Here is a 21972-nt window from a genome sequence, read left to right as displayed (position 1 = left end):
CACATGAAACAATGCTCAGCATCATTAATCATCAGGGAAATGCAAAGTAAAATCCCAATAAGATATCACCTCACACCTGCCGGAATGGCTATCATCAATAAATCCACAACAAAGTGTTGGCGAGGATGTGGAGAAAAAGCAACCCTCATGCACTGTTGATGGAAATGCAGATTGGTGTAGCCACTGTGAAAAACAGTATGGAGTTTCCTCAAAAAAATTAACAGTGCTGCCATTGACCCATTGTTTCTACTTCTGGGTACTTATCTGAAGAAAATAAAAACACTAATTCAAGAAGATATACACATTCCATGTTTATTGCAGCATTCCTAATAGTAGCCAAGATATAAAAGAAACCTAGATATCCGTGAATAGGTGAATAGGTAAAGAAAATGTAGTATTTGTGTATATACACATACAGGGAATATTATTTAGCAATAAGAAAATAAAATTTTGCATTTATGACAATATGGCTAGACCTAAAGATTAGTATGTTAAGTGAAATAAGTCAGACAAAGACAAACACCATATGATCTCACTTATATGTGGAAAAGAACAAAATAAATGAATCAACAAAACAGAAACAGAAACTGACCCAAAGATACAGAATAAGCTGACAGTTTCCAAAGAGGAGAGCATGGGGAGATAGGTAAAAAAGAAAATGTAGATATTAAGTCTAATATATTTATATATTCAATTACCCAGAAGTTAGTTTTTGGGGGACAAAAATTTCTTGAACTAAAAATATAGATTTATCCCATAGTGCTATAAAAAAAATTATAACTGAGATTTCCTTCAGGAGTTGAAACTCATTATTTGGAAAAACATTAAAATGGATTTGACATTTCAAAAATCCTTTCCAGGAAATATTTTTAAATAAAAATGGTTAAAGAGAGTCCTCACAATACAGAATGTTTCCAAAATCCACCTCGGGGGGCCTGAGATCTATAAAACAGGGATGTTCACTTAGTGGTTGTGACATGGGCAGAGACAATGTGCCCAGTCCACTGTTTTTAGCCAGCATTTCTTCCACCGAAGCTATGGTCAGGGAGATTGGGGCTCAAATTTGGCATTTGTATCTTATTCATATTTTTTGTAAGTTCACATCTTCTCTGTTATAGGTTATTAATTTTTGAAAAGAAATCATTTGCTAAAATATATGAATTTATATGTGGTTTTATAAGCTAATTTTAGTTTTGCTTAACATTAATCTCTTTAAATTTTTCCAGCTATGTTTGTCTTTGTGCTCTCAAACAGATTTATTTGTACTTATTTGTTTCAAAAATAATTTAAGTACCACATAAAAATTAAACTGCCAGGGAATGGAGCCAAGTAGGGAAAGAGGTAAACAAAATAATACTACATGGGGCTTAATCCATACGATGCTGGCTATGACCTCATGTGTACTTGTCAAGGTGGGAGTGAACAGGTGATTTGTCTCTAATACTTCTAGCAGGCAATTTGAAAAGTGAGTACAATTTTTATCCCCTCCCCCCCCCAAAAAAATAGCAAACTGTGCAATATTCTTAAGGTAAAAGCAAGTATTCCTGCACTAGTCCAGCCAGAAAATTTTCTTTATATTTAATACTCCTTGGTAGGATCCCTTGGAATGCCATGGGCACTGTCCCCAACACTGGCATGGAAGCAGTAGCATGTTCTTAGTGCTCTTCCTTGCAGTAATCCTCAGTAAAGGGTGTTCTCATCGTGGCAAAGTGCAGGGAAACATACAATGTCTATATTATTCTGTGTGTGTATGTTTACTGTACTAAGAAGGAATAAGAGGACACAGCTCCACTTGGGAATAAATATAAGGGTGAATTTTAAAGTAACTGGAGGGGAACATAGACTATATCCTACAGAAAATTCTCCAAAGGTATTGTTTCCTGTCTTAGGTTTTGATATACGCAAATGACAATAGTGTGTCCTATAGTTCTAATTATCTTTTAATTATCACCAGTGACTTTCTGGAAGGCCATTTGGAAGTCTCTTTACAGGTAAGTCCAAAGTGATACCATCCTATGGTATAGAGTTTTGCTTGGTCTAAAACGTTTGTCATCAAATATTGTTAGTTGACAATTTGTAACTGGGAAGACACTCGTGAATCTTGCCAAGAACCTGTAATACAGTTATGTTAACCACAAAGAGCAGAGCCATATAATTTAGCTCTCAGGAAACTGGTATTGAGTTGACATTTTCTGAAAATAAGGAACCAAATGAGGACAATGGCTTAAATACAGTATTGCTGATTCCAGTCAGAAGTGGTCAGAGAGGCCCGTAGACCACAAATATTCTCAAGATCCATAGTTGACTCTAAAACAGAAAAGTGAGCAGTTGAACCCCTAGAGTCCCAAGAAATAGATCAGTGGTCAAAGGCAACCCTAGACTGGCTAACTCAGAATCCCCAAGTTTCACCCTACACCAACTAAAGCAGAGCATTGGGAGTGTTGTTGGGGGATCTGCATTTTTAACAACAATATTAGGGGATTCCAAAGCAGAGATGGGTTGGACGTCCCTGCCATGAGAGCCTGGCCACAGTAATTTTAGTTTGGAAATAAAGTATCATCAAATATCCACCATTTAAAATGTCCTAGTAAATCACTCACGGAATACAAGGTGTAAGCATTGCTATTTGGACATACCTTCCAAGATCATCGGATTGAAAATAAAAATTCAATTGAATAAGGAGTCTTGTTGGGTGACCATCGTTCATGGTAGCTACAATCTTAGGTTTGGAGCATCAAATTGTACAAGTTTTGGTGGTGTTATTGGGACATACCTATGCAAAATGTTTATTTTAAAATATTTTATTGAAGGTTCTTTCTGAGGGTAATGATTAGAAAACTGTTTCAGTGGTCTTTTTTGGACACTCCCATCAGCAATGTGATTTTGTCATATGTATATCAAATATTGACTATCATTCTGTGCTATGTGGCAGGAGAAGAGATCATATATCAGATTTAAACATTGTCTTAAGCCAAATTTTTTCAAATATTTTAAAGAAGGAGACAGCAGTCTTTAATGTGTCATCCCATTGAAAAATCTTGTCAAGGGGACATCTTGACAGGTCCTGACACTTGAGAAAATATTGTGCTTCAGTGCCAGTCCAAACATCACTACCAGGGTTTACCTCTGCTCTTTTGAAAAGAGAAAGGAGGATGATTTTGGTTTCTTGAACAAGTTGCATTCAGGGCTGCCTTTCACCTGCGTGGAAGTTGTTGATGACTGAAAAGCATGAAAGAATCTCCCTCAAGAATATGCAGAGTGTTTTCAACATTGAACCACAGATTTTTACTAATGGAATGAGGAATTTATTTTGTCTTTCCCAATCTTCTGAATTCCATGATCTCACTTCATTCCATTTATGTGCAAAAGAAGTCATTGTAAAAGCCCAATTTAGGGTAAAAAATGTAAAGAGAACAGGTATGTAAAAACCATGAGTATCACTTAAAGTTAAATATTTGGGTTCTGTCGGTAAAACCAATCAAATTAATAAAACCACAGGTTTTAGTTGCTCCTTATAATAATATATATCCTGAAAGCCTAGACTGAATTTTTACCTGAGGCTTTCATCATCAATAGATTATAGGTGCAAGGGAGGATACCTAATTTGTAAAGGGAAAGATATAGTTTTCTAATAAATGTTTAAATTAAATCAATTCTTAAAAGCGAAAATGTTGGAGAATCCTCCTGTTAGAGTAGGACATGCAATAGCATTAGTTTTATAATCAGATGAACAGAGCTCTGCTGACTGTTCATGATGGCTGAGGATAGGAAGGTAAGTTCTACAATTACAACAGCTCTCCACAGAAAGAATAAAGCCACGGGGTATATAAAGAAAAAGAGTTCCAGCTGCACATGGATTTGAAATGGGTAATTTACTATTTTAAAAAGATGACTGTGTAAGGAAATTATTAATAACAGTCAAGAAAATGAGATGACTTACTCCTCCTCCCAAACACACAGGTAAATGCCAAGAGTAGACAACAGAAGAGTTGTAGACGATTTGCAAAAGCAAATTAGGAAGATTTATATGATCTTAAAAAGAATTTGTAAATAAGGAAATTATTTTTTAGAACAGCTTCTGACACAGGAGAAAGAATAATAAGGGCTATTAATAGCGGAGATGGGGTAAAGAAAGTGCTATCATTAATGCCTTAGCAGATAGATTTTTACCTGGAATGTGAGTCTCTGGAGTGCAATCCCATATACAAGAAGAGGGAGCTGGCCTCGTGTCTAATGCAATGAGGCTTTTACACCGTGCTCGAAGCATTTATTTTTGGTAGTATAGGACAGCAGGCTCTTGGTTGTATGAGAACTGTCATGGTCTTCATTAGGCAAAACGACTTTTAAAGTAAATAATGTATGGAAATGAGTGCAATATCACAATGGCCATATTTTTTTCCCTTCCTCTGTTTGGGGAGGAAGGTAAGTCCAGGCTGGGACTAGTGAACTGGGATAAAATAAAAGGGTAAAGAATCCAATAGTTCTATTGGGGTTGAGAAAGAACGTTGTAGTAGGAACATAAGTGTGATAGTAAAGGAAAGATAAGTAACTATTGACTCAGAATAGACACTAGAGTTTGCATTTCAGAGAAGGATCTGTTGCATATAAAGTATAAAGGCCAGCCTGTGAGCTGCATTATGTAAAACTATGGGAGTAATCTGATGAACAGTGGAAGTCGAAGTTTCTCACATTAAGAAGACCAAGGAGATATAAAGCTGGATTCTGGTGCATCATCCACTTGGACCCAGGGCTGGGGGGGTCTGACTTCAAACCAGGTGCTAATGTACGTGAATTAAAGGAAAAGAGATCAAGAGGTTGGTGATTCAGCAACAGAGAGAAGTCAATAATGGCAAAGCCCCACAAAGGGGCCAACTTTTTCTTGTGAATGGAAGAGTAGTCGTTTGGGTTTAGAATTAGTGAGAAGGACCATGCTGGTGCTACTTCCCAGTTGGATGGTGACTGAAGAAAGGAACTTAGTGTTCTCAATGCACAGCTTAATTTTGGTAAAGAATATAAAAGTGCCTGACCTGTGGTGGCGCAGTGGATAAAGCGTCGACCTGGAAATGCTGAGGTCGCCGGTTCGAAACCCTGGGCTTGCCTGGTCAAGGCACATATGGGAGTTGATGCTTCCAGCTCCTCCCCCCTGTCTCTCTCTCCTCTTTCTCTCTCTCTCTCCTCTCTAAAGTAAATAAATAAAAAGTAAAAAAAAAAAAAAAAAAAAAAAAAAACATTAAAAAAAAAAAAAAAAGAATATAAAAGTATGAGTGGTATAGACTCTGAGAATATAAGGTTCTTTGCTCTCAGTGGAAAGGAAGTTCTAGGGGGTACATAGAAATAATTGGCAGAAAATGGAACAAAAAAATAAATAAAATGGGGAAGCCTGACTGGACAGTGGTGCAGTGGATAGAGTGTTGTACTGAGATTCAGAGGACCCAGGTTCAAAATCCAGAGGTTAGTGGCTTGAGTGCGGGCACACCAGCTTGGTTGCTGGCTTAAGGCCAAAGGTCACTGGCTTGAAGTCCAAGGGCGCTGGATTGAGCAAGGGGTCACTTGCTCTGCTGTAGTCCCTGGTCAAGGCACATATGAGAAGGCAGTCAATGAACAACTAAGGTGCCACATGAATAATTGATGCTTCTCATCTCTTTTCCTTCCTGTCTGACTGTCCCTATCTGTCCCTCTCTCCTTGTCACTGTCACACATACAGAAAAGGGCGGATTACTATGTGATTATTATTAGTCATTAACTCCAGAGATAGTGATCAAGTGACTTCTATATGCCAGGCAGCATTCTAGAAACCAGGGATAAAGCAGTAAACAACACAGAGAAGGTCTATGACATCAAGAACCTTAGGTTGTCATTGGCTACTTACATGAACTTTTTAGGGTATAGGCAGTTTACAGATTACTCTTTTTTATTTGTCCAAATTGTTATTACCATAAGAGTGCTAGCTAAATTGAAGGAAGGTTGGAAGGAAGGAAAAAAGGAAGGGAGGAAGGAAGGAAGGAAGGAAGGAAGGAAGGAAGGAAGGAAGGAAGGGAGGGAGGGAGGGAGGGAGGAAGGGAGGAAGGGAGGAAAGGAGGAAGGGAGGAAGGGAGGAAGGGAGGAAGGAAGGAAGGAAGGAAGGAAGGAAGGAAGGAAGGAAGGAAGGAAGGAAGGAAGGAAGGAAGGAATAGAGGGAGGGAGGTACACTGTCTTACAGAAAAGGCTTGTAGAATAGCAGAAACATGGAACTTAGGTATTTGTAAATATTGAGGAAAACTATCCACCAAACTAAAAGATATAATTTAAGAAATGGAGTAAACTAAAAGGCTGGGACATAAACTTAATATGCATTGTGGGATACTCTCAGACTAACCAAGTGATGATGTATCTCAGTCACTAAGTTACCTATAACTGTTATATAGACAAATGCATACACATATGCATATATGTGTTGGTAATGCTCTAAAATAATTTCTTCTATTCCTTAATGGATTTCCTACATGATCTAGAAATAGCTTTACAAACAATTTCACTTCATTTTCCTGAGCTACCTCAGGAGAGCTTGGCTACCTGTGCCCCTGTGAAAGGGAGCTTCACTTCTTTCTGGAGATAGTCTTGCTAATACATCAACAATAAGTTAAGCTTCATGTTGCCAGGTATTGTTCAGGATTTCCCAGTCCCATAATGATTGAACCATTTTCCCTTTGGGAGTTATCATATTAACTCAAATGTTGTAAAATTAATTAGAAACAATATAATAAGCCATAGTTTTTATTTTTTAAAACTGAGTATTATCTTTCTGTTCTTACCAAGAGTCTGGACCTATGAACAGTAACAGATGGAACAGATGTTTGCTTCCCAAAGTGGCACAACCCATTTCTCCTTAGGCATATGTCCCAAGGGACCCGCCGTGACCTTGACCTAAAAATCTCAAAACTGGGATCTCTTCTAAGCTGAGGTGGCAAGCTTGCTGGAGCTTGGAAAAGGAGCTGACAAACATTCAGAAGATCAGATGAACATAGATATTCTGAGAAGAAAGCAGTCTTTTTTTTTTTTTAGTTTTAAAATTGTAAGTTTTTTTAATATAAACATGTGAAGGGATTTTACTTTTTCCTTGAGCTCTGCATCATTTGTTCTCAAATTAGCCACTTGTCATTGGTTACCACAGACAATAACAAGAACCTAAGACCATGAGTCACCCCTATCGCCTGGGGTTGAGCTGAAGGAGGGTCAGGGAACAGGAGAGCAACACAGGTAATGGAGGGAGGTCAGCTCATGCTTAGTTTGGGGGTAGGACTGGGGGCGAGAACTGCAGCTGGAGAGGGAGAAAACAGTGGAAAGCTGCACAAAGCCAGAGAGGTGCTTCAAGAAACTGTTCTCTGATACCCTATGTCCATTCATGCCACTGGTCTAGATGAAAGGGAAGAGGCTGTCCTCGCTTCAGGGCTGACTTTAAGAGGAGGAGTGGCAAGTATCTAGTCTGTGAACATGGATTACTCAAAGCAAAACACCCTCAGCACTGAAACAGCCAGTCTTTCTCGGAATTTTTACTGAGAGCTTCACTTCGTCCTTGGAAAGCACCCTGCCCTCAAAGCATACTCCTTAGGAGTCAGCTGGGCAGGCCCTTGTCCAGTTACTTCAACTCCATTCCTGATACAAGTTAAAATAATGAACGGTGTTGAATAAAACATGAATTTAAGTCAAAATCCTTGGTAGTTCATTCTGTCATTTCTCTGAATCATTTGGGTAAATAAAACACAGGAAATATGCATTTTAAAAATGTATCATTAAACTTAAAATAGTGCCAAAAGTTTTATATATAATGACCAAGAAAAGTTGCTTAATTATTTAAATGCTGAACTTAAACTTACTAGTCTAATAATAAGTTGAAAATCAAGATTATCATTGTCTCTGTCTCTTGACTCAGAAAAAAGCTCCAAAAGTTAATGCTCTATGTACAACGTGTGGTTTGACATCATTTTTGTGACAAATTTCTGTATTAATAATAACCATCTTTATTATACTCCCTGCTCTTAAAACAACATTAAAAACCTTTTATATCATGATTATCCCTAGTTATATAAACTTATTGGGAAAAATATTTTGGTTGTTAACTACTGTACCAGAGAGCTTAATTGAATCTCTAACTGCAAAGATTTGACACTAGTTATGAGTGAATATCCAACTTATCAAATCAACAACAAGATTTTTCATATGATACAGCGGACAGTGTAAATGTAATTATTAAAATCTGAATATGATTTTTACTTAAAAACGACATAATAAGCATCCTTCACAGTAGTTGGTGTGCTCACATTGGATTTGATAAAAAATTTCTTCATGAAGACACAATAAATCAGACATAAACAACTTTAAGTGTTTAAGATAATTGTTAAACAATTGACATTATGTTACACACATAGGATATAACAGTTATAGAAATACATTTCATGAAAAACCTTAAAGACACTTTAATTCCAAAGTTTATAAAGAAGATGTAAGGTAGTAGAAACATGTGGCAACCGGGAGGGCGCCTTTTGCTCCCTCTTTAATTTCAGTAGTTTCTAGAAAACAATCCCCTTGGAATTTGGGGAGATAAAGTGTTTTTCATGCTTTTGCAGTTCATTTTCTGTGGTACATAAGGTAATGGAATAGACATATTGACAGTAATTGCTCTGTTTAGATGCTGTCTATAAAAAAGATCTATTATTTTGTTTCATGCCATTTGAAATCTAATTGCACATCACCTAATAGAATTTACTTTTTTATTTGACTTGTAACTTATAATAATAAATTAAGAAGGCATCTATTGTAAAGTTGGAATTGAAAAGCTTTCGAAATTGTAATGACTACCCAAATGTTTTTGAAATGCAAATGATTACTATTATGATTTATATCAAGTGAAACATTCAATGATTACACTAGTATTTAAATGATAATAGCCCCCCTCACAATTTGTGTCCATGAGTGTCTTCAGGGTTTGTCATTCTGATATTTCAGGTGTATGTGTATTCAAACTATATTTTATAGGTATATTTACCTGTATCTCCATTAAAACAATGCATATACACTGGGAGTAAAATTCAATATCATTGTGCCTAACACTTTTGCAATGAACCCATCAATGATTTGTAACAGTTACTTAACATCCAAGAAATACTACAAACCTTGGAGAATTTAGAAGTCACTTTCCTCAGAAACTAAAGTAGTATTTTCCTAAGAATAAATAAATTCAGCTATGAAGCTTTTCATGGGCTTGTACAAACTCAATAAATAATAAAATTCAAATGGATTCTATGTTTAAAAAAACTTATCTGATTGTACTGATAACAAATTGAAGTAACATTAAATCTTGGAAATATAAAAAAGATACATATTCTATATATAGCATAAAACAGTCACAACACATTCCTTTTATAAGATGTCTTCTCATTTGTGTTGTTAGCACATAATGAGGTAAGTAGTTGACCCTTTGTTCCACTGGCTGGCAGGTTTGGGGAACAGCTATTTTTTACCTTCTTTCATTAAGGTAACCATCAACATAAGAGGATATAGATCCAGTCCTCTTAGAAGGATTCCTGAATGACTGTGTTAAGAACAATGTGCACAGTCTATTATTCTACTCCCAAAGTTCCTCATAAAAACGGGTGTTCGCTCTATCTCCCAGAAAATATTCATTCTTAGGAACTGCTTCTGCAAACTTAGCCTCAGTAAGTGTAGTTAAAATGGGTAATCCGAAAGATTTTTGTCAGAAGCTCTGTTCATCCGGGAAACCGTGAAGCACGCACAGGCTTTACAATCAGTCTTCTTTCACACTGCACTTGTAACTCGGGGACACTCTCTGACTGAGATGAGATTGAGTGACATTCAATATTAACATTCAGGTTCTTCTTTTAAACCTCCAATCAGGTTGACAGTAGGGTTGACCATGGTCCCTGCTGTAGATATCTGTTCAGTTAAATACTTTATAACACATGGGCTAATAAACAGGTGCCAGCTGGTATTATTTAGAGCAGTGGTTCTCAAATTTTAAGGTGCTTCAGAATCACCTGCAGGGCTTGTTAAAACACATTCCTGAATGAACAACTAAGGTGTTGCAATGCCCAACGAAAGACTAATGATTGATGCTTCTCATCTCTCCCCCTTCCTGTCTGTCTGTCCCTGTCTATCCCTCTCTCTGACTCACTGTCTTTGTAAAAAATAAATAAATAAATAAATAAATAAATAAAATAAATCTGTTAAAAAAAAAAACAACACATTCCTGAATACCACCCTCAAGGCTTCTGATTCAGCATATCTGGGATAGTGTGGAAATTTGCATGTTTAATTAGATCGCAGATGATGCTGATGCTGATGGTTCAGGACCACACTGTGAAAATCACTGATTTAGAGCAAAGAAATTTGACTTCTGAGTCTGTCCTCAGCCATCAATCACACAGCTTTTGCCTCTTTCTTTCTCTTTCTCTCCCCCTCCAGCCCTCTCTCTCTCTCTCTCTCTCTCTCTCTCTCCCCCTCCCTCTCCCTCTCCCTCTCTCAATTTCTCTCATTCTTATATGGTAAAGGATTAGATATATTAGGGCCTAAAAGGTTTTAGCTCTTACTTTGAGATATTACTTAGCTATTAAGGCATATTATCAATATTATCTGAAGTTATCTTCAAACTATTTAAAGTGCTAGCTTCCATCACAATCTGAAATTTACAACTCTCCTTCCATGCAGCCATAAATAAGAAAAAAGTTCTGAAATGTACAAAAGGGAGAAAGAAGAGAGTTACAATACTTTGTTTTCATTGATATTGTTTTTCTAACTAGCAGTATAATTTCAGTAAACCTCAGATGCAAGAATAGTTTTTGCTTTGAGTAGTAAAAAGCACAAGGTAATCCCCAATTCTAAAATATGAAAACAACTTGTGAATAATTTGGTTGTAGAGCTTCTTTCTAAAAATGATCAATTGGGTAGAAGCAAGAAAAGAACGAGATAATGTTTATCTTCTATGAAAATCTTTCTTAAACATTGTTCTCCATATCTTTTGTATAATATAATAAAGGTACCTGCTACTATAAGAGCAAGTTTTCATAAAAATGTCTTTTACTTTCAACTTAACTATTTGAATCAGAAACGTTTTACAGGAAACAAATTCGAATTATTCGGTCTTTTGAAATCCAGGGCTTACATCTGTACAAAATACACTGCACTAATTCATTTGTGTTCAGGTTAAGAGCAAATCCCTCCTCCATTAGCTTAATCACCTGGCTTTCAGCCAAAGCCCAGATAAAATTCGCTGACATCAACGGTGTCACTGTAATTAAATAGAAACAAAAAAAAGTTCCAACCTCCCAGTGAAGAACAACATCACTTTCCTGGTCCCTCGGGTCACTGCTCTGTAGGTCTGGGAGTCCGTCCCCCATAATGCTTTGCTGCTCCGCAGACTATCCGCGTGTATCTCCTTCAGTGGACCTGCGCTCCTTTAAAGGCACATTCACACCCACCCCCACCTAAGTTCCTAGCACCTAGCTCAGCTGGTGCTTTCTGGTAGGTGTTCGATAAATGTTTATGAAATTTAAATAAATGCAAATCAAATGTTTACCATCAAATCTCTGTGGCATTCACCTGTCAAATAGGGAGCCCAGCTGTGATTTAGTCCTCCACTACTCCTTTTCTTTGTAAAATGCATTTTCAATTTAATGCACCAACACCAACTACATCATTATCCCTGGCTAGAAGAGCTTAATAACGTTGTTTTATCTTACTCTTAAATGTTGAAGTCTTAGAGATGAAAATGATGATGTATTCGTAGTTACTCCAAAATTTTTATTCTAATCCTGCGTCTTTTTTCTTTTTTTTTTTTTTCATTTTTCTGAAGCTGGAAACAGGGAGAGACAGTCAGACAGACTCCCGCATGCGCCCGACCGGGATCCACCCGGCACGCCCACCAGGGGCGACGCTCTACCCATCCTGGGCGTCGCCATGCTGCGACCAGAGCCACTCTAGCGCCTGGGGCAGAGGCCACAGAGCCATGCCCAGCGCCCGGGCCATCCTTGCTCCAATGGAGCCCCGGCTGCGGGAGGGGAAGAGAGAGACAGAGAGGAAAGCGCGGCGGCGGGGTGGAGAAGCAAATGGGCGATTCTCCTGTGTGCCCTGGCCGGGAATCGAACCCGGGTCCTCCGCACGCTAGGCCAACGCTCTACCGCTGAGCCAACCGGCCAGGGCCTAATCCTGCGTCTTACAGGTTATATATTGAGCTGAGAAATGTTAGTGATGGTACAGTGGCAAACCTGAGAAAATTGTGTTACTGAGTGATAAAATTCATGGAAAATAAAATTTAATAGTATTTATTTTTATATAGTTTTAAAAGGTAGCTTTTGAGTTATCTAATATAATATGCTATCTTGTATATAAATATTCTCTTAGATGCCACATCATAATGACAGTCTTTTGTGATTATTTTTTTAACTATAAAGTTCACTAACACGTTAATTCAAAGTTAGTAATTGCTCTTTTTTTTTTTTTTTTTTTTTTTTTTTTTTTTTTTTTAGTTGCCAGAAGGAAATTACTGGAGAACTTTTGGTAATTTTTAGCAATCACTTCAAACATGAAATTGAAATAACAATTAGAATTGGAAACGCTTACACATTTAATTGGCACACCTCATAACACAGGAAACTAAGTGAACTAGCCTGAAATAAATTCAGTTGAAGGTTAAACTTCTAACATAGTTAAATCAAAAATTGAGAAGTTAATTTAAACTGACTTTTATTTCCAAAGAGCAATAGGTTTTTCTTTTTCAAAAATGGGTCCACAAATTAATTTTAGATTCAGATCATTCAGATAATAAAATTTGTGTACAGAGGTTGAAAAAAGAAAAAAGAAGAATAGTTTTACTCGGGTATCCTTGTCATGTAAATAAATATTCTACCAGTTTTGAAGCAGTCCTGCTCCATTGGCTGCTGGGAGTGTGCTTATACTGGTGAGCACAACTTGCTCTGAGAGTTTTGACATGTTATCAAAGTTGCTGATCTGGGTGGTCAGAGACTTCCTGCTCTCTGTGCTCGTTCGCCCCCTGGCGAGCCGATCCTCCTGGCCATGGTGAACTCCAAGGCAAAAGCAAGAAAATGCAGCTTTAAATTCCTCTCGAAATTTTCCTGGCAAACCGGGGAGAAAGAAAGGAAAAAGAATTGTGCGTAAATATGTTTTAACAAATCATGAGTAGGATACAACTAAGTCGCTCCCTTGAGCCAAAGGAACAATGAGGTGCCACATTTTGCAAAGATGGGGAAAATAGAAAAAGGAAATTGCATTATTGGAAGCTCAGTAGACTCTTGAAACAATGGGTATTTTTATAAAATAATGAGACAATTTTTTATGTGCGATATTTGGAGTCTACTTTATTCCTTTTGAGTCAAAATATGCATTGGTGAATATGGGTTATTTTTAAGTAGTTAACTATAATAAAAATGATTATCAGCAGAGGAATGCCCAGAAATAGTTAATAACTTCAAAAAATGATAAAACTTACGTTGTACACAACACAAACTATACAGACATTTCCCATTTTATTCTGAAGAAACTGTTCTACTTAAACAATCAAATAGATAAAATATCTCAAAAAATATATTAAAATATCTGCAAAGTCTCTAAAGTGTTCTGGTCTGCGTAGGTAGAACAATAAACTGAAAAGAAAATTTGAGAAGTTTTTCCTGGTCTTTAAATTACTGACATGGAATTAGGAAGGTAAAAAAAAAATGAAACAATTCCTTTTTTAAGGGTAAAAGGCAGTGTTGGAAATCATAATTTCTTTTCTCAGAGCCTCAGTTACCAAACTGAGTCATTGAATGATTAAATGGGAAGATGAAGGTGAAGGGCCAATGCAATAGCAGGGACAGAACAAGTCCCTGGTGATTACCAGCCTCCTTCCCTGCCTCACTCTTAACCACATAATAGCACTGTGACTTGGTTCTGTAGCTTCTGTTTCAAACACTTCCCCTTCCAACCTCCTAATAGGTTTCACCAGCTTAGCGCAAGGCTCAGGACTTTAGGCATCCCTAACCCCTTGGCAATTGCTTCCTGACTGCCTTCCAGGCCATAGCCCCCCATGACCCCTTCTCCCTTCAAACAGCACAAGAGCAGTCTTATCTGGTTGTCTCAGACCAGATGTAGTCTTTGTTTTAGAGACAGAATTGGGGGTGGCAGAGGATGGCATGAAAAGGGACAACTGAATACGAAACAAACCTCACACATGCATCACCTGATTTTCTGAAAGATGAAATAAAACAGGTAATACATAGAGAGTGGATACAATATTTGAAAAACAAAGTTATGATTAAAAAAAAATCTAATTGACTGGTCACTTGTCATTTTTATTGTTGTACCCCAGAAGGGCAAACAGGAAGTTACAACATGCACATACTTTCTTAAGTGAGCAATTAAATAAATTGCATATTACTCTCTATATAATTATCATATATTTGAAGGTAGAAATGAAAGGTCATAGACAACTAACTAAAGATAGATGTAGCTGATTAAGGCACGATTATAAAAGTCCATCGGGCAAAATGTTGGTAAATTAAACAGTAATTAATTAAATAATTTTTATCATTGTATTTATTCCATGAATGAGTTAAATAAATTACATGTGTGTGTATGTTATTTAGCTTGGGTGTTATTTAGGAGAAATGTCATTTTTTGTGGTCACTGAGAAATCTTGAGAAAAATCTAAGAAATTTTACCCACGAGATTAATGTAAATATAGAAAAGTACCTAAAAGTGGAAAGTTTCCAATTCAATCTCACTTAGGCTACAAATATTGGCCAAGGAAATAATATACCAAGCTCTGTTTTATTTTCAGATAAAAAGTTTTTACATTTTTATATAAATTAAAGTTTAATATATGACAAGCAAGACTCTGTATTATTCAGTTCTCATAATTTTTACTTTTCACTTATTTCAAAATTTCTTCTGAAGTTTAGGGGGGCAAATCCCTTTGATAAGTTTCTCTGATGACTTAAGTAATGTGTTCCTGTGCATAAGGGAAAACCCTCAAGACAAATCAGATCTGGGAAAAAATCATTTCATGGTATAGTCAAACCTCTTCAACCAGTTCAAGAAAGTTTGAAACCTCTGGCCAGTGGTTCCTCACACTCGGTTAGAACTGTGGTTTATGTAGAAGAAACGAGTTTAAAACTTACCACTGAGAAAATTATAAATAATGGGGTTCGCAGCACTATTGGCATATACCAGCCAGTGAGAAAATGTAAACCAGGCATACACACTGTCTCTGTCCTTCACGTGGGCAAACATCCCAAATACTCTGTAAGAAAAGAAACCATAACAGGAAATCTACTGTGATTCCGGAGTATACCTTCTCAGTAATTAAATTCTAAGGTGAACAAAGCCCTTGATGGAAGCTGCGTGGCTCTTGTCCTCCTCAGCTACATTGACCACTGATGGGTTTATGGCACATGAACAGAAACTCGGCAGCACCATGAGAACGTCGAAAAGTCAAATCAGGTTAGAGAAGAAGGACTCTCTTTCCTGTAAACCGCAAAAAACAATAATATTCCATATAATAAGACTACAGAAGCTGAAGATATGTCTATATCTTTTTTCATATTGTCTCTAAATACTGTTGAGCAGTGTATGTTAATATTCCATTGTGTCATTTAAAAAGCAGTCCTAACTGCAATCTATAAGAACTTCTTCCTCCTTTTATTTGTGTATTGATCAAAGCATTACATTTGTTCAACTCTAATATTTCCCAGCATGCTGAAATTGGCCTCTGGGACTTCTTCATTCCCAGAGAAGAGCTAGTTTTCAGTAGGCAAAATTCTGTTAATTTTTTAAAATTCATGACTTTTAATGTTTTTATTTATTTTAACTTTGCAAAATATTTTATTATGACCGTCATATCATTAATGGTCATATTCAAGATTTGTTCTGTATTAAGAAATACCTCATCTAACTCTACTCACTAGCCAACATCAGGTAACTAACCAGAAAATTTATAGGCTGAAGATTATACTGCATTTCCTGCCAGAATTCCATCATTGACTATGTAATTTGTGTCCTTGATAGAAATGCATTTCCTAAATAATGTGATGCTCTATGGGGTACTAGAAGTTTGTAAAATGACAAAATAAAATGAAACATGAAGAAATGGAATTAATAATGTTATGACTTTCTACCAAAGTACAGCTTTGAAATCCTAGTTAAATCAGAACTGCTTTTAAAAGGTGGGTTTTGACTAGTCAAGAAAAAAAATTAAATTTCTAGGAAAGGAATTTAGAAATTTATTTGAGAAAGGAATTAAGTATTATGTTCTAGGGCAAACAAAAAGAAACATTTGAAGAAGTTGTGTGTGGTAAAGAGAAAACTTAATTTTTGTAGGTTCTTTATTTTTTTATACTGTGGAAAAGAGCAGAATGCCCAAAAAATTAAAAATATTTTAAATTAAACATGGACTTTCTCATTAGAAAGCAATTTCCTTTCCTTGGAAAGGAAGGTATTTAAGTAGGAAGAACAAGAGAAATACTATGGACAAGTAAGTATTTGGAAATAGCTAAAGAAAAGTACAAATACTGAGATGTAGGAAACCCACATAAGCAATCCAGAGAGCAATAAATCTAATTTTCATTGAATATAGACTGACTAAAATAAAAGTACAAAAAAGAAAAAAAATTGAAGAGAAAGGCCATCCAGTTTTACATTATATTTACAAAGTTCTTAAGGGCAGAAAACGTCATCTAGCAAAAGCTCACCATAAATTTGTGTAGGATTACTGTGGGCAAGGAAAAAAAATCAGAAGGAAATTATGAAAAGATATGGAGTAAAGTTGCTCATTTTCTTGTGAGCCAGTATATGTCTCAAGGACCCACGTGGCTAAAATCTTTTACTGTAAAGACTGTGTCTGTAGTAAATAATATTACTAAAGAAAAGTGCATTTCCCGCTTTTCCTCCATTGAAAAAAATCATGAGGCAATTGATAAAAGAGCCAAAGAGAATGAGAAATCTTTGCAGCTGATTCTACCACCTTTAGTCTGTGTGACTCCAGCCAAAGCTCTCTCCAGAGTCCCCAGCTGTGAGGAACATGATATTGACTCTGAATCAGGGAAAAGTGAGAGCAGCAATCCTCGTTTTAGTTCTAAGTCTATTATAAACAGAATTAGTATTACCGTGGGAATATTCTATGTGCAATAGTTCTAATGATTCTCAATAAAGTTGGCTAGCTGGGAAGTTCAACCATTTCCCCTGCATTGACTATGTTGTGTTGCTCAATTGTTTTAACTTAATAGTGTGTCTGCAGTGTAACACATAACACACTTTCTCTGACTGAAAATTTTTTTTTAAATTTATATTCACCCTGAGGTTGATTCAATGACTTTAGGAAATGGATTTTCTCTTTTTCTGTTTAAACATTCAAATACACTACGTGTTTTGGTTTCAATTTTTTTGTGCATGTGCTCACAGATGTGCTTTTAAGTATAATTAGAATGCTAACAAAACATTTGTATCTCTCTTTTTAACCCTTAGATAAGATTCTGTCACAATTCCCCTATGGCTTTGAAAACAAAGTTTTGGAAAACCCATTTGTTCTGATCAAAAGAGAACTCCATGCTGTAAATGAATGTGGTTCTGCATTAGAACTTTTTTTTTTCTGCAATTAGCTTAAAGAGGTCAGGGGAACATCTGTTTTGTGTCTGCCACTCAACAGAGAATTTGCATGGACAGGAGCATTTACAATCTAGGCACCCCGAGAAGGATGTTTGCCTTACCTGTTGGTAACAACAACAAAGTTATCAAACCTGACAAGCTATCTAGACAGAGGGTTTAGATTTTTCTGCAGCTTAAAATAAAACGTTCTTAACAAGCAAGAAATGACAGGTCACTTCATTTTCAAATAATAGATGCACTGTACCTCTTTAGCACGTTGAGGATGCTAATTGGTAGATAGCAAATTGCAAACACCAAAAGCACCACCATCAGCATCCGGGCTGTTTTTCGTCTGGCTCGGATCTGCTTTATTTCAGCAGCCACGGCGCTAATCCTGGACTTGGTCTGCTGTCCTGGCCCTCGAGGTTGTGCAATGGGCTGCAGGGGCTTCCATTTCCTCTGAACGACTGATGATGTTCCAGGGATCTGAAAGAAGTGGAGACCCGGTATTGCTATCTGACTTAGGAAAGTTCCACTTTGGAGAAGTAATTAGGAGACACTGAACGGAGAGTGTCCCAGACGCCTGTGGTCTGAGGGATTGGAGGACCATTTTCCACAGAACTTTTGCCGAATGGAGCATGTTCTTGAGTAATACATTCAAGTGCCAAATAGGAGTTTGGATGGAAGAAATGTGGAAACATCACAGTTTTGTCAACGTCTAAAAAGGGCTTTAAGTGGGAAAGATAGCACATTATAAAAAGAGAAGTTGTATATCCAGACAATGAATTATTATTCAATGCTATAAATAAATCAGCTATCAAGCCATAAAAAAAGAAGAACCTTAAATGCACATTACTAAGTAAAAGAAGGCAATCTAAAATCCTACATAGTACATGATTCCAAGAACATTACCTCTTGGAAGAGAAAAAAATAACTATGAATACACTAAAAAGGTGGTGATTGCCAGGGCCTGACTGCGGAGGGATAAATAGAAAAAGTAGAGAGGATTTTTAGGACAGTGAAAGTACTGATACCATAATGATGGATACATGTCATACAATGCATTTGGATACAGTCTCCAAAATCATAGGATGTACAACATCAAGAGAGAACCATAAAGTAAGCTGTAGACTCTGGGTGATTAGCATCTGTCCATGCGGGTTTATCAATTGTAACCACTCCTCCGAGGATGTAGATAATGGGGGAGCTGTGCCTACGTGGAGCTGGGGCAGGTAGGAATTCTCCATACCTTCTACTCCATTTTGCTGTGAACCAAAACCGCTCTAAACAAAACAAACAAAAGCTAATCTCTTAACTTTTTTAAAAAAAGAGAGAGAAATAAAAACTGAGTTAGGTCAGTAAAGGGACGACAACCATATCATCTTCTTCGGAATCCTGGTTCAGCTCAGATACCTAAGTTGAAAGAGAAGGAAAACCTAGCAGGTAATTGCGTCACCTGAATGGATTTGTTATGTATCGCTGCTGCCATCTGCTGCCAGATGGAGAGATAGGACTTAACTACCTTTTGCTTTTTTACTGGGTTTTTGGCTTCTCAAATTTGGCCAATGCAAAGCTTTGAATGAAGGGAATAAAAAATAAGTAAAATATTCCCTGTTGTTTTCTGTGTATTGTTATGAAATTGCTTTAAGCCAGCTTTACGGTGTGTTAACACGTACACAGAAACACTGAGAATCCTTTGTGTTCTTAGCATTAACATTCCAAATACCTGGAATTTGTGAAGACAGTTAACACAATTTGTATTTTTCCATTTCTTTTCAAAGTTATTTGATAAGAGCAGGGAGTCCCTCCAAGTATAATATTTTCTTAATTATAAACTCTTGGAGATTGATAGGGATTAGTAATCAAAACAATACAATTTAGCATGTGTAATTTCTTTTAGGAAGGAAATCGTGCCGGCGAGCACACCATACGGCCGTCTCAGTTCTAGTTAGACCATTTAGCTGTTGTTTTTATGTCCATGCTGCAAACTCGGACAAACCAATGTGCCCCTGCGATCTCTCAGAATGGACGTTGGATGGATTCTGGTGCGTTATACATCACAAGATCCAGTCTGTTAGGTGATCTTTAATTTGAGAACAGAATTTTACTTTGATGTTCTTGTAGATGAATGAGTATGATGCTCCCTTTGACCATAATTGTTCTCTCTCAAAAAGGAACAAATGAAGTTAGTGAAAACCTGCCATTAAATAGAAAAAAATTAAAAAATAATTTCTCTTCCAACTCTATCTGTCCTGTCACGTAGCCTGACCTTTTCATATAATGGTGGCCCCTCAATCTTCTTACCATTGGTTGGCAGGAGAGAGGAACTGAGAATCTTTCCTACTCTGTGAGTCTCTTTTTAAACAGACATTAAAAAAAAATAATTGAGAAACTGCAATGGAAAGTTTCAGAACTTTAATATGAGTAACCCTACAAATGTCTGCTAAATGGCCTTGAATCATTTTCGAAGTGAGCTCTAAGAGACCTTTTAAATTTTAGCAATTGTTATGTTGAGTGCTTCGCTGAAGGAGAAATTCAACAATGCGCATCTGATGACTTCTGCAACCATCAGAAGTGTTTCCCGTAGAAAGAGTGTGTCAGGGAGCTTGGCCCTGCTTCTCAGCAACAGGGGGGGGGGGGCGGGTAGTGATAACATCCTCTTTTAGATGATGATCTAAATAAAGATAGAAGGTAATTAATCCTGTGCTTATCTTGATGAGACATACAAATGACCCCATTGGTCAGTTGTCTATGACTAGAGAAAGTCAGCATAATATTCACAGAAATCACCAATATTAACCAAGTGCCAGGAAGTATGCATAATCTTGAGTAATTATTAATGCATATCTAAAGGTAGATTATTATAGATTTTATTTTATAAATAATCAAGCAGGCATTAAGAAGGATTACATAAAACATCCAAATCAACATCCTTAATAATAAACAAGCCAGAATTTACACTCAGGTCAGTCTGACTATTCATCTTTTCTCATCACGATGCAAGGTTTTCATTTATAAAATTCAACACAATGTGATAAACAAGGTCAGTAAAATGTTAAGTATATACTTAATTATATGAAAGCAATAATGATAATTAAAAAGGGCTTTTGACAGATCTCTCCTAGGAAGCTGTCCATGGGAGAAAGTCCTTTTCCTGCCATGTCAGTGAGGGCTCAGTGGTCTCTGTGACGCATGCACGCATGCGCGCACGTGCACACACACACACACACACACACACACACACCACTTACCTGTATATCAAATATCACTCACAAATAAAGATGAAAAAAACATTAAAATATGCTGTCAAATCAAATCTAGCAATATACAAAAAGGATTATAGATTTCACTCAACAAATCAATCAGCTTTATTAAAGCAGTGCAGTGTTAACACTAAAAAAATCAATGTAATTTGTATTAACTGAATAAAAGAGAAAAAATAAATCATCTTAAAAGATAAAGGAAAAGTATTCAAAAAATGCAACACCGGCCCTGGCCGGTTGGCTCAGCGGTAGAGCGTCGGCCTGGCATGCGGGGGACCCGGGTTCGATTCCCGGCCAGGGCACATAGGAGAAGCGCCCATTTGCTTCTCCACCCCCACCCCCTCCTTCCTCTCTGTCTCTCTATTCCCCTCCCGCAGCCAAGGCTCCATTGGAGCAAAGATTCCCCGGGCGCTGGGGATGGCTCCTTGGCCTCTGCCCCAGGCGCTAGAGTGGCTCTGGTCGCGGCAGAGTGACGCCCCAGAGGGGCAGAGCATCGCCCCCTGGTGGGCAGAGCGTTGCCCCATGGTGGGCGTGCTGGGTGGATCCCGGTCAGGCGCATGCGGGAGTCTGTCTGACTGTCTCTCCCCGTTTCCAGCTTCAGAAAAAATACAAAAAAAATAACCCCCCCAAAAAAAAAACCCAAAAAACCCCCCAAAAATGCAACACCTTTTCATGATTAAGTTTTCAGTAAACTAGTAAACTAATAATAGAAGGAAACTGTCTCCACCTGATAGAGGGCATCAATGAAAAGTTTTCACTACCATCCTGCCTAAGGGTGAAAGATGATTACCTCCCTTAAAACTGGAAAGAAGCCTGACCTGTGGTGGCGCAGTGGATAAAGCGTTGACCTGGAAATGCTGAGGTTGCCGGTTTGAAACCCTGGGCTTGCCTGGTCAAGGCACATATGGGAGTTGATACTTCCAGCTCCTCCCCCACTTCTCTCTCTCTGTCTCTCCTCTCTGTCTCTCCCTCTCCTCTCTAAAATGAATTTAAAAAAAAAAGAAAAGAAAAGAAAACTGGAAACAAGTCAGTGAAGTCTTCTCCAACCATGTCTACTCAGCATTGTACTGGAGGTCCTAGC

At 37.3% G+C, this 21972-nt stretch overlaps 1 protein-coding gene across 2 annotated transcripts in view; it reads right to left on the bottom strand.

Moving 5' to 3' along the window:
- Nucleotides 1–9929: 9929 nt before the first annotated feature.
- The window catches only part of HCRTR2 (hypocretin receptor 2), a 118607-nt gene continuing 106564 nt past the window's right edge, over nt 9930–21972 (bottom strand). The window contains exons 5-8 of one of the 2 annotated variants that reach the window (XM_066252983.1): nt 17894–18114; nt 15168–15289; nt 12899–13124; nt 9930 (exon numbers count right to left, since the gene is read on the bottom strand). In XM_066252983.1, the coding sequence (XP_066109080.1) occupies nt 9930; nt 12899–13124; nt 15168–15289; nt 17894–18114 (570 nt within the window). Of the gene's footprint in view, nt 9931–12878; nt 13125–15167; nt 15290–17893; nt 18115–21972 lie in introns of those variants that run through there. The other variant, XM_066252982.1, reaches the window with a different exon arrangement.

Source organism: Saccopteryx bilineata, chromosome 1 (assembly GCF_036850765.1).
Source record: "Saccopteryx bilineata isolate mSacBil1 chromosome 1, mSacBil1_pri_phased_curated, whole genome shotgun sequence".
NCBI classification, from domain to species: domain Eukaryota; kingdom Metazoa; phylum Chordata; class Mammalia; order Chiroptera; family Emballonuridae; genus Saccopteryx; species Saccopteryx bilineata.
Note: the sequence above shows the minus strand (reverse complement) of the source record. Positions and strands in the feature narration are given on the sequence as shown.